The following is a 13,305-nucleotide window of genomic DNA, read 5'->3' on the forward strand; positions in this document are numbered from 1 at the left end:
ACCTGCATGTTTTTCCAGCTTCATCTCCTGACACGTGTCCCTTCTCACAAAGTTCTCTCCTTTCCAGTGACGCAGAACTCCTAATTGCACACAGACAGCATGCTGTTTCATGTCTCCACACCTTTTCTCAGGCTATAACCTCTGCCTGGAGTGTACCCTCCTTCCTTCAAGCCCTACCCCAACCCCTTCTGGTTCTGCAAAGCTCACCTCAACTGTCATCTTCTCCAGCTACTTTTCCTCAGTGTCCCTGTTACTTAATGCACTTACCTAACTACACGATTGCATTATTCACTTGTAAACACAGGTAGTTCCTAAGAGCGGGGACCATCTTTGCCTCCTTCTTTCCACTGTCTGGCATGGAGTCTTACTCCCAATGTGGACTCTATAGATGTTGAGTGAATGGGTATAGATGTTGAGTAAGTGAGTGATTGAAGGAAGCAGGAAGAAGATTGGAGAGTGGGATGTCACACTTCCCAGTCTCATCTCCTTAGTATAAGTCCTTCATGGGTGGGATTATAGGATGAGAAAAGGGGCCCCTAGGAGGCCTGTGGGGATCAGTCTTGGCTGCTGCTGGTGCAATTGACTTCTTTCCCAGGACTCATAAAACTTGCTTCTGGCAGAAATTGATTTTAGAAAAAGCTATTATCTAGGTTTTCCCCTACCTTTACAGCTGACATGCTTCTCTCTTCCTGGGATATAAGATGCTAGCAAAAAAATGTCACATTTTTTCTTAAAGGAGACAAAGGTTTTATATGTTTAATTTTTTGGAAGTGCTTAAGTTTCTGTTTTCTTTTAGAAGAAAACTGGTTTTTCACTGGGATTTTCCCAAGGGCCACATGCAGGTATACAGAAAAGAGAATGATATGTGTTTGCATACAATTTGCATATATCTGTGTAGACTGGATCATCTATTCTCAGAGTACTTTCTTTTTCTATTTTTTCAAAAAAATTGAATACTTGATCAACTTTTCAATGAAAAGAATCAGTAACAGTGAAAGGCAATGGAAACCATAGTGGAAGTCCTCCCTCATAGAGAAGATCACCTCTTTAGAAGATTCCCCATCCTCTTCTAGTCTTTTATAAGATTTTGGATGGTTGTGGTCGCCATGATAAAAAATAGCAGCAGCCATCTGCATGTCAGGATAGCTGTCGTATATACTTTTATCTCTCTTTTTCCACTCACCAGCCCTTAGAGGTAGATGTTACCCTCAGCCCACCAGCAGGAAAACAGGCTTAGAGGGGCAGCACAGTTTGCCCAAGGTCACTCCTGTGGGTAGTGGCACAGCCGTGATTCAAACCCAAGGCTACGTGGCCCCAAGGCCTTTGTTTTTAAACTACTAAGCTGTATTTTCTGCCATTTGTGTACTGCCTGGTGTTTTTTCTTTTGTCCTTGCCATTACCAGCCATAGACAGATACATAGTTTGGCTGTCATTTGAATGGTAGTGGACTCTGTTGCACAATGTTGAGGTACCATAGTTTATGTAACTATCTCCCCACTTGGTTTGTTTCCAGTTTCTCAATATTATAGATAGCGCAGGTATAAATATCTTTGCGCAAATTAGGGTGGTTTGTTAGTTTTTAGGTATTTGATGGTGGTCCGCAAAGTAGTATTTTTGAGGCAAAGAGTTATAATTTTATGATTCTCCAGAAAGTCTATACCATTCATTGACCCAAGCAGTGATTACTTTTGGAGTGCCCACTGTGTACCAGGTGCTGGATGTGAAGAGGTAATTCAGAGACAGCTTCTCTCTCAGAGAACTAACAGTCTGGTATGGGATGGATGATGCAGCACAGAATGAATGCTACTAAAGTGGGGGTTTGGGCAAGGGGCAGTGAGAGCACTGAGAAACAGTGTCCCCTGGTAGTATCTGTGAGTGTTCCTTTCCCTCTGCAGCATGGGGCAAGACGGGAGGAGCATGATAACAGGGCTAGCTGCAGAGCTGCCTCCTGGCTGAGGACACCCCCTGCCAACACCCACGGGCTTTCCTGCCGCCGCCCATTGGCTCAGTCACTGCTGCCCATCTGCCACTAGGGGGTGCCGAGCAGAGAGGATGGAGGGAGGGGGCACCCGGGACAACAGGACTGGGGGCTCCAGCAGTGGGAGGAGTGGCAGCCTAAGCACTTGTCTGTCCTCCAGGCCTCCTCTTCCCCTGTATGCCCACCACAGCCAGGGTGACAACACGGTGCCCAGTCCACACTCATTCAGCAGACAGGAATGTGTGCATGCCTTACGGGCATAGCTCTGTGCATTTTCACGCACCAAGCACTGTGCTAGATGCTAGGAATGCAGAAGTGGCCTGACGTGGTCCTTGACTCTGAGATGCACTTGGACTAGAGGGTTAGATAGACAAGGGAAGAGACAATCCAACTTGTGTGCTGGAGGCCTTCACAAGTGGCAACAGGAGCATTGAGCTCCCTAGTGAGTCCCCTGGCAGTGCGTGAGAGTTCATTTCTCCAGTGCTCCACTCTTATGACTTTGGCTGTGACGTTGCCCATCTTCTAGCCTGGAATTTCTCCATCTATAAAATGGAGGGAATGATATCTATGTCTGCAAGGGCCTTCTGACTCAGATGTGCCATGAGCCTAAAGCAAGCCTGAGCTGCTTCTGCAGAAGAGCCCCCAGCCCTGGTCCCCACTTTAGTCACTGAAGAAAGTCTCCTTTCTCTTCCCCACATGCTCTCCTTACATGGTTTTCCTTGGCATTCTGCCTCTGGCCTTTTCCTTCTCTCTTTCTACGTATGTTCCCATGACTTCAGTTACCACTGTGTGCTGATGACACCTACATCTCCATGCTCGCCCCCATCCTCTCCACTGAGTTTGTGACTCATATAACAATGAAAATAATCAGCATTTGCTAAATCCCAGATACAATACTGTGATTACGGTATATTATCTCATCTCATCTCTCCAACAATATTGTGAATTAGGCAGTGCCACCCCATTTTATAGGTGAGTAGAACCGAGTTCAAGAGATGCTGAGACTTTCCCAAGGCCCCAAAGTTGATAAGTGATGGGGCCAGGATTTGCAAACCTCTACCTGTTGAGCTCCACTGCCCACGCTTTTATCCATCACACTATATGTCCTAGAGTACAGGCAGCTGCCAAAGACCCATTTCCACTTGGATATTCCACATACACCTCAATTTCATGTCTAAACTTGGCCTTATCATTTCCCTTCTGTCCCAATCTGCCTTTTCCTCTCTTCTCCATAGCAATAAATAGCACCATCAACCCAGTGATACCCCAGCCAGAACCCTGGGAGTCTTCCAAGATCCTTCCTCTCCCTTACTAACCCCCGTCTCCCCAACAATCTTCTCTAATCTTCTTCCACATCATGGTGATTTTCCCTCCACTCTCCTCCAACCTCGCTGCTGTTGCCTTCCAAGGCCATTCATCCTGTTCTCTTTTTGGGCTCCTGCAGCAATCTTCTTACCAGCCTCCCTGCCTCGACTCTGTCTGCTTGAGTCCATCCCCTGCACACCAGCCAGGGCGATCCTTTGCAGACACACGTGTGATCACCTCACCTTACTGCTTCAAAACTTCTACTGCTTTCTGTGACTCCACAGCAGAGCTCAAAGCTGGCCACCCATGGGCTGAAATCCATTCAGAAGACATGTTTTGCTTGGTCCAAAATGTTCTTAAAACATTTTGAATTAGTTGCCAACATTGGAAAATCAGGAAATTTCACATAAAAGTTCATATATATTGGCTTATCTTGCAAAAGTGAAAAAAACTGGTAACTCTGGGTCCACATCCCTTCAGGGCAATGATTTGATGGAGCTGAGTGGTGGCTGCCCTCTAGAAGGGGTGTGGGCTTTTCAGTTTGATATTCTCCAGCATCCCCTAGTGTCTCTTAGGCCCTGGTCGCATGCCTGCTTCCAATTACCTGCCTGAGAGTTGGGGCATTTGAGTTCATGACCCTGGTGCATCGGATGAAGCCCAAAGCCCTTAGCATGGCTTCTAGTGTCCTATGTGTTGCAGCCTGGAGCAGACCAGCCCTGCCAACCTCTGAGTCTAGTACCTGCTAACTGCCCCATTACACTCTCCCCTGTGGCCCCATGGAACCCTTATCCATAGTTCTCTGAATTGCCCCACTCTTGTCTGTCTCCATGCAAGCTTGTGCTTTGGAATTCCTAGGCCCCTCCTTAAGTCCTATTTGTCCTTCTGGGCTTTGCACCAGTACTCACCGTACCAAGAAGCATTCCTTGTGCCCCTGGCTGTGTTTTGTTTTCCCATAACAGGTGGCGCAGACCTCAGTCATCCCACCAGCTACCCTGTGTTGTAGTTGTTGACTGTGAGTCTGCAGTTGCAGGGAACCTGCCTTCTTTATCTTCCTGTCCTCAAAGCTTTGCACAGGACTTGGAATACACAAGGTGCCCCACAACTGTTGAATGAATGGATGAATCAGTGAAAGACTGACTTGGGAAAATAATAGTCTAGGATATGATGTCAACCCTAATTGCTTAGGGTGGGGGTTCCAGGTCCCTTTCATTCTTCAGCATTCTCCACTCTGAGTTCCCACTCAGAGTGAAACCCACAACATCCTATAAACCATGCCCCCATTCTCCAAGCTCTGGAATACATCCAGGCCTACTGGGATGGTACTTTTTAGCAATGATAGAGGGAAAATATATCATTTTTGGTATCCCTGGGGGAGAGTTGGCACATTCTTCAGTTATGTGAATAATAATTAAGATAATGCCAGCATTTAACACTCACTGAGCACTTACATTGTACCAGACCCTGAACTAAGAGCTCTCAGTATATTGTTTCATTTATTCCTCCAACACTAAGAAGTAGGTAGTACTATTGTCCCCATTTTATAGGCAAGTAAACTGAGATACGAGGATTTTAAACAACTTTTCACATGGCCCGTAAGCGGTAGAGTCAAGATTTGAACTCAAATCTAACTTCATAGTTAACATTCTCAACCACTACACCATACTTCTTCAGTGACATTTCTCTTTAGAAACACGAGGAAATAAATGTGGGAATGAAGGGTATACAATTATATGTACAGTAAGATTGCAAATACTAATTTAGAAAAGAAAGAAAAGAAAATCCTGAGGCAGAGAAAATGACCAAAGAGACAAACTCATGTGAAAATTTTCTTTAATGAATACATACCACTTTTATGATTAAAAAAAAGTCCTTTCTTTGTAGTGACCCCGGAAATAAGTGGCAGGACAAAGGGCAGGAAGGGGCTGGGTTGAGTACCCAGCTAATCAGCGGGGCTGTCTCTTGAGTAGTTGCCAATGATCAGTAAAAGGAACAGTCATCAGGCAGCAGCTGTGACCTCAGTACCTGCACCCTCATGATACAAAGGTGAAGTGGGTCACTATTCCTGCCATCTCACCATCTCCCCTCTTCCTCCAGGTGCTTACACTCCAGAGCCCCTCAGCAGTTTCCGGTGGGCTCTTCTCTCAACTGGCCTCATGTTCTTTTATCACTTCAGCGTCTTGCAGATCCTCGGCCTGGTAAGTTTGGTTAGATCCCCTTCTATCCCCTCTGTTTGCAGTTCTCCATAAATCTCGATAATCCTGGTTGGTGCTGGCGTATCACTTTGTTTTGAAAATACAAGATGCTAAAGGCCAGGATGTCAGATTGTTGTGTCTGGATTGCTGATTTATGATCTACAGCCTTGGCCTCTCCAAAGAGTTTTCTGAGTCTTTCAGTAATGACTGTTTCTTTCATCCCTGGGGAGGCAAGGATGCCTTTCACTCATGGCCACTTGGGTCGGAAACAATGAGCTGCAGCTGGAAAGTGGTTTGTTGTGGACCCCATGGGGAGGCAGGACCCTAACCCTGCCCCTTGGCCTGGGGGAGTCTTCTGACCTCGGGTCCATCCTGGGCCCATTCATAGGCCCTGAAGGCTGCGCTCTTCCCTGAGCTTCATGGCCAGTGGAAGTGTGGTGTTGGGGAAATCCTGTGGCATTCTGGGGTGTTTAGAACTTCCTGGAGTCATGAAGAATGGTTGAATGGTTGGACTCAGTAGCTGAGTTATCCAGAGCCCAAAATTGCTGAGTGTAAGAGTGTATATCAGTGGCAAAATGAGTAGGAAGAAATCAGGACTGGGGCTGGGGGTCAGGAGACCCAAGTTCAAGTCCTGGCTCTGCCACTGCTCTGAATGAGTCACCTCACCCTTGAGGGCAGAGAGTTCTCCACCTCTCTTTGACATGGTATAAAAGCCCCAACTTCCCTGAGAGGTGGTGAGGACTTGTCTTTAATGTGAACAGGCTTGAAGGGCTTTGGAAGGCAGGTGCCGCGACCATCCCCGGGGCAGGTGTGGCATGTCTGGTTTTGTGTGCAAGTGGCAGTAATGTAGCATTAGCCATGTGGAGCCTCGCGTGACCTAGCATGACTAGGGCGTGTAACTGATGTCCCCAATACCTTTGTAGAAGCAGTCACTTTCTCTTCCTCATTCTGGTGTTTGGCTCTGCTCTGGTTTGCTGGGGGCTTAGTCTGAGCTCCTTGCCAACAGTGTGAATGCTTCCCGTGCTCTCAGGAGGAAGCCGTACAAAGTTCACACCCTTACCACTTGCTGCTCTCCACTGGGACCCAGATTCCAGAGGCATCAGTGTGCTCATGTCACCCTACATACCATGCTCAGGCAACGCCTCCTACAAGGAGGGCAACCCTCACCCCATTCCTCACCATAAACCCCCATCCATCTTTCATGAGTCCATTCAGGTACCAATTCTGTCATGAAATCTTCTCTGAGGACTCAGCCCCCATATTGTATGCTCCTCAGACCGCCTCATAGTGTATAAAGCTGGGTGAGCCCTGTCTGGTTTGGGGTCAGATGTAATAAACCTTTGACCACCCCCACTTGATTGATTGCCAGTTACGTGGAGGCAGGGCCCATGCTGTGGGCTGTACTTTTAGCCCGTAACACCTCTCCGGGGTCTAGGCACATAGTAGATGCTCAGGAATGGCAACAAGTTCTGGGCCCAACCAGAAGGCAAGACCGTGAGCAAAACTGAACAGCTTTTCCACCGGACGGCCCTCCCCCATCACCTCCAGAGGCCTCTAGCCTTGACTCACTCAGAAAACCAACGGGAGAGAAGAAATCCCTTTATAAACAGGTGGGGATTGGTCAATCCCTCCTTGTCTAGTCCCCCATTAGGTAGAGATGGCTGAACTGGCAGAAGCCAGAGAAAGCCTAAGGATGGTGAACGCTCACTCTACCTCCCTTGTCCCTGCAGGTCACCGAAGTGAATTTGAACAACATGCTGTGTCCGGCCATCTCAGACCCATTCTACGGCCCCTGGTATCGCATCTGGGCCTCGGGACACCAGACTCTCATGACCATGACCCACGGGAAGCTGGTCATCCTGTTCTCATACATGGCTGGGCCCTTGTGTAAATATCTGCTGGATTTGCTCCGGCTTCCAGCCAAGAAAATAGACTGAAGGTGCTTATTTTTTTTTTTTTTTTCCTCCCTGAGGAAGCAAGTCGTGACTTGACTTGGAGAACACCCAGTTCTTGATGAAATCATGGGAGAGGGCAGTAGGATGTTTGGTGTATTTCTTTTTCCTCCTTTCTGTCCCTTTCTTCTACCACTCTTCCTTCCCCAGCTCTTCCCCCTACGATGTCTCCTTGAGCCTGGGGTGTAGTGCTGGGCGCTGGATTTTCCTCCTTCCCTTTGGCTCTCTCTCTGCTCCTAGTGGCCTTACATGGGGAGATTGCAGTGAGCGGCTCTTTCACTCTGCTTGTCGGTGCTTTAACAACAGCTGGTTGAGGAGAAAGGGAACAACAAGTAGTAGTTCTTTTGGCATCGAAGCAATGAGATTGGGTTGTGTTTCATTTCTCCACTGCCAGGGACCTCCAGGCTTATGCTGGTGTCCCATTTAGTCTCCAGCACAGCCCTTACCACGGGGGACTGAGGCCTTGTTTCTATACCAGCGGCAAGCCCAGAGCCGAGGGATTTCACAGCTCATGGTCAAGACAGAACCAGCCAGATTCTGGTCACTGGTGTCCCATGACTCAAAGTAAGCAGCCAACCAGCCACTCCCTCCAGGATGCTGCCTGGGGTGGGAAGTGAGAGCACCACCCAGCCCAAGGGCTAGATTCCATTGAGAGGGTTGGAGATCTATTGCAATGACAAATCCAAAGTGAAGAGGGTCAAGATATATACAGTACTAGGCCAGACCCTGTGTAAATTCTGCCTGTGAGAGTTGAGAACTGATGCATATCCCAATCAGAAGTGAGCACAGAAAACTGTGATTTGAATCATACACTCTGTTTTAGGAAAATGTTGATAATGGATACCATTTTAATCTTGAGTGCCCCTTAAATGTGTTCCCTCTCTCTTTCCCTCTGCCCCACCCCTCCCCCTCCCCCCTCCCTCCCTCTCTCCCTCTCTCCCTCTCTCAGGCAGCTTCAGGGAAGAATGAGCTGGAATGGGCTGGTTGGTTGGTTTTTGAGTTTGGAGAATCCTCACATCAGGGCCCATTTCTGGAAGACCCTGTAGATCTGTTTCTTGGTTTTACAGGGAATGTCAGCATCCCGGGGTTGAGCAGCTATAGCTCTTGCCAGTGTTGTTTCCCTAGGGCCAGGTTTCTTCAGTGTATCCAGACTCAGTGCTGAATTGTTTAATGTGGGGGACATCACATCCTCCTCATCCTGTCTACCCCAAAATCCCATGTCTAGGTTGAAAGGGGGCTGCCAAAGAATTAGGTCCTCATGGGTGGAGGTTCAGGTGCTCCACAAGGAGGAGCTTTTGTTGAAGGACTTCAGCTCAGTTGTGCACGGACCTCAAGCAGGCAGGAAGTGGCTGGGCATTGCTGACTCCGCATTGACTCCCACTAGGAACAGATTTGCTTAAGAACAGAAAAGATCATTTGGTGACTTTGTCTGATGAGCCTCCCTTCCCCTGTCCCACTCTAGGCAACGCAGTTGACCTAGGCCAGTTCCAGTATTTCCAGTTTGACCGTGTTTGACCTACAGTGAGCTTCAGTGCCTCAGTGGTCATAGTTTTAGCAAATGGACCTATAGGAAGCAACCCTGGGAGGGACTGTCCTTCTGCAGAGGCCTGCGGGCATTGAGGCTATCAATCCCCAGGGCTTGGGGAGCAGGAGGGGAGAACACCAAGTGCTCTTACTCTCCTGAGCTCCTTTTGATGTGTAAGCCTTGTTTTTGGCCCTCTTTGAAGGCAGGGCCAAACTTTTCTTAGTGCCTCTCACCCTAGGGTGGCCCTCCAGGGGAGGTGCTTCTTGAATGGCTGGATTGGCCCTGCCCTCCATCAAACTGCTACATGTAGGAATAGCTGATGAGGAAATACACAGGCCTCAGTGGCCCTTGGCCTCTTTACAAAAGGAGAAGTTGGAAGGGGATTGTGGGAGGAGCCCCTGGGGGCTTGGCCTGTCCTCCACCAGAACTTGGAGTTGCTGCCAGCAGAGGATCTGTGCCTCAGCTGAGGACTAGCTCCGGAATGTCATAGGAGTGTGACTGTGTAGGCCTTCTCCTCCTCCTCGTTTCTGTGGCATGGCACAGGTTGCCTGGTTGCTCGAGCCTTCCCCATGTTGACATCTTCCACAAGCTTGCCTTTGCTCTGTCTACAGCTTAGCACCCCATCCTGGAGGGCACTTTCTGGTGCTTGGAAGGAGAGAAGGAAGCAAAAACCACATGCCTGGCATGGCCAAGCCGGAGACAGATCCACCTGTCAGAGGAAGGAAGAAGTAAAGGGGGCATGCAGGGCTTTTGGGGGCCAGATTGGCTCAGAAACATGTAGGTCAAAAGAATAGAGGGGGCCCAGTCTATAGGCTTCACAAGAAGCCATGGCCTGTATTTGGGGCATTGGGGAGCATAAGGCATCTGAACTGGTCCAGATCTCACTCTTATCTTGGGCCAAGCCAACGTGGAGAGAAGCAACCCAACCAGACTCTTGGCAGCCTGCCTTACAGGGTAGGCCACCTTATAGGGTAGCCCTCATATCTGCCCAATGCCGGCCCTCTACTGCCCCAGCTTTGGTACAGGAGTGAGGGAGAAGCTGGAGCTTGCACACCCAGTGGCCAGTGGGGCTGTCTTCCCAGCTCCTCCTCAGGGCTTTCCTGTCAGTGCCAAGCCAGTTCCCCAGCCAGGTTTCCATATGCCATTTGCCAGCGTGTGGGAACTCTGCGCGTGTGCGAGGGTGTTTGTAGAAGAGGGCAGTTTCCTTTCAAATGGCCTCAGGAAGGGAAAAGAGTGCTCCCTCCAGCCCCTAGGTAGCCTTGGCCAGGGATGTGGGCCAAGAACAGTCTGTGGAGCTGGCCAACTTGTGGCATCCGCTCCAAATAGCAGAGACCCAGTCACACCTGCTTCTGGTCCTCCCTGCCCTCAGTATTTGGTTTTGTACACCAAAGACAATCTGGCCCATCTTCCTCCCAGAGGCACAACAGTAACATGTTCCTCTGTCAGCCTGTGAAGGCATGCAGGGTTCTGAAGCCACAGACTCAGTCTCCCCAAGTCAGCAATCTCTTTCTCTCTCTCTCTTCTCAAACTTCATCGCATTCATAGAAGCTGCTTGCAGGGTCGCCGGGCTAACCAGGGTGATCGGCGAACTTTACCGTACAGTACCTCAGTCTAGCTGTCAGATCATCCCTTTTGCTGTAGCCTCTGTTGAGGTTTTTATATTTGTGATCATTGGTAATTCAGTGTCTTATTAAGTGGGCACAGCTCCCCACAGAGAGCAAGTTGTCAGCAGGTCTCTGTGCACTGGTGTTGGGGCAGGGCAGTGCCCTGGGGGTAAGCTAGGTGGCTCAGGGGGTGGCAGAAGGGCCCTTTTTCCCCCCTCCCTCTGCCAAAAAGACTTCCTTGGATTTGTAGATGTTGACCCAGAGTCATCTGTCCCCTCCTGAAGAGGATTTTCTTACTGGTTTCTACTGAAGGGGAGGTAGGGGAGGAGGAAAAATGGACCATGTGTGATGCTGTTAGACAAGACACTGACGCTGACTATGGAGGGTCTCCTGTAGGCCCTTGTGGGCTCCTTGGCAAGGCTCCAGGCTGGGAAGGAGCTCCCCCCACTGCCCATCCTGCCCGCTTTGTGGTGGGTAGAGTCAGTGACAGGGAGGCAGCCCTCCTTTTGTGTATATAGAGTGAGCTGATTTGGGCTCAGGAAAACCTAGTCACTTGTTGCTCTTGTCTGTGACATTTTTGTACACTGGTTTGCTACTCATGGCAAGAAACAGACAAAGCCCCATGAAAAATAAAACAAAAGTCATTTCAAACAAAGCTGTTGTTTTGAAAACTCTTGCTTTCTTTTGGTGTCCATTTTGTGTTCTATTTCAAAGAATCTTTCATTTATATTGGTGTTATTGTAGTGAAGAGAATATGATAGGCCGATCTATAATGGTTTCTGTGAGGAGCTTAGCAAATGCCTCTGCCCCTCTTCCCCTACCCCTGTCCTTCCTCAATTCTCAGCTGGGATTGCTATGCACTGGGCAGACCCGTTACTGTCTCCCCTGAACCCCCACACAGTGGCTTCCCTCAGAACCAGTCTTTGTACTCTCCCTAAACAGCAGCAGGCTTAAGGATTTTTGTCAGGCTGGTTCTTGCGTGCTCTGTGCCCCCACCAGTTTGCTCACCTCTTGGGGCATTTTGTAATGTGTTTTCTCTGTCTTGTAAAACCTTTTGATTGTACTGAAATGGTTTCTGCAGTCGCCTTTGGAAATAAATGGTCATTAATTTGTGTACTTAGCATTCTGAATTTTAGCCTCAGGTGTTTCTGTTGTTGAAGATCCTTGAATGAAAAGGAACCCGCACCATGGGGCTTACTGTTGTAATGTTTCTTCATTTACTGTTACTAAAAGATTTATGAGAACCCAGGAGTCCTGGCCTTGCTTCCCAGAACCCTCTCAGAAGGCCCTCTGCTTTGAAAAATAGACAAAAGGGGCCTCTGGCCCTCCGTGCTGTGGAAGACCCTCAAAGGACAGCTGGGCTTTCTCAGCACACCTTTGTCCTGGGAGCTGTGTGGCTGGTTGCCCTTGAATTCCCACACATTGCCTACTTCTGCCAGGGACCCAGCAGGCCATTTGCTCTTAGCAGAGGGCTTGTCTGCCGGGCACATTTGCTGGGCTCTCTGGTACCCAAAGTGCACTGGGCTAGGCTGGAGGACTGAGCTGGAGAAGGCAAACACATTCAGGCCCACTCAACCTAAATTTCCTGAGGGCCAGCTCTGCACCAGCACTTCTCAGCACAGGCCTGCACCCGGCATGGGTCGGACCATGAACGAGATAGCCTTACCCTTTGGAAGCAGACCTGCTTTTCCAAGGCTACCTGCTGAGCAGCCCATGATGACTGTGATTGGCCCTTTTTACACAGGACAGAGGCCCTGTTCAGGCTTTCACCTGGGCTGCTGTTTCTAGAGGGGAGAGGTAGCCAGATAGGCAGGGGTAGCAGAACTGAAAGGCACAGGAAGAAAGGGGGCCAGATATGGCGAAGGCGAAGGATGGAAAGAGGCTGGTGGGGAGGAGGTGAGGAGAGTTGGTTCGTGTCCTTCCCCCATGTGTTCTTTTTCAGGAAGAGAGCTGAAAAAGACAATGACCTAGGCCATTGCCATCCCTACTCTGGGCAGTCTTTGTACAGCTAGCCAGACCTGGCAGCCAGTGCAGGTGGATCTCCTCATTTGCCAGTGGTTGGGCACCCAGGCTATGAATGAGGCAGGGTCTTGCAATCGTGGACTAGAAGATTAGCAGCCTAGAAAAGTCACTTATCTTGCTGCCTCAGGTTCTTTATCAGCAAAGTAGTAGCTCCAACTGCGTGCCAGGCATGGAGCTAAATCCCTCCCATTACCTCTTAGAATCCCCATCAAAGTACAATTAGCTGATTGGCAATGCTGTCCTTGTACGGTAGGGAGAAAGTGAGAACATGGAGGCTCACTCATAAATGGAGGAGCTGGAATTGGAAACTAGTTTTGTTAGACCCCAAAGCTCACATGGTCTCCACTCTCCACCAGCTTCCGCTGCCTTTCCAGTGTGCTGGCGCTGCTGGGTAGACCCTTGCCCAGGGACGCCCGGTCCTTATAGAAGTGGAAAGAGAGCCAGGCAGTGGTGTGGAAGATGAGAGAGAAAGGGGAGGCCCACGAGTGCAGAAAGCAGAGGAATCAAGGCCTGCCAGCAGCAGCCTCAAAGCAGACCTGAAAGGCACAGGAAGAAAGGGGGCCAGGTGAAGGGGAAGGATGGAAAGAGGCTACGGAGAGGAGGTGAGGAGAGTTGGTTCGTGTCCTTTCCCCATGTGTTCCTTTTTAGGAAGAGAGCTAAGAAAGACGATGACATAGGCCATTGCCATCCCTACCCTGGGCAGTGCATCTGCCCCTACCACCATGCC

At 49.4% G+C, this 13,305-nt stretch overlaps 2 protein-coding genes across 14 annotated transcripts in view; both read left to right on the forward strand.

Annotated features, from left to right (window-relative positions):
• TMEM164 (transmembrane protein 164) overlaps window positions 1–11,686 on the forward strand; it is a 188,397-nt gene extending 176,711 nt beyond the window's left edge. For 12 of the 13 annotated variants that reach the window (XM_024240851.3, XM_063721229.1, XM_024240852.3 and 9 more), the window contains 2 exons: window positions 5,378–5,478; window positions 7,206–11,686. In XM_024240851.3, the coding sequence (XP_024096619.1) occupies window positions 5,378–5,478; window positions 7,206–7,412 (308 nt within the window). In that variant the 3' untranslated portion in view covers window positions 7,413–11,686. Of the gene's footprint in view, window positions 1–5,377; window positions 5,479–7,205 lie in introns of those variants that run through there. The other variant, XR_008518139.1, reaches the window with a different exon arrangement.
• Window positions 9,944–10,405, forward strand: LOC100432748 (uncharacterized). Its single transcript, XM_054544966.1, has one exon. The coding sequence runs from the start codon at window positions 9,944–9,946 to the stop codon at window positions 10,403–10,405; it is 462 nt and encodes a 153-aa protein (XP_054400941.1).
• Window positions 11,687–13,305: the final 1,619 nt, after the last annotated feature.

This window comes from Pongo abelii, chromosome X (assembly GCF_028885655.2).
Source record: "Pongo abelii isolate AG06213 chromosome X, NHGRI_mPonAbe1-v2.0_pri, whole genome shotgun sequence".
Taxonomy (NCBI): Eukaryota; Metazoa; Chordata; class Mammalia; order Primates; family Hominidae; genus Pongo; species Pongo abelii.

Bases quoted from the DNA above. Each gene is read 5' to 3' on its own strand.
- LOC100432748 (XM_054544966.1), top strand. From the start codon at position 9,944: ATGCCGGCCCTCTACTGCCCCAGCTTTGGTACAGGAGTGAGGGAGAAG.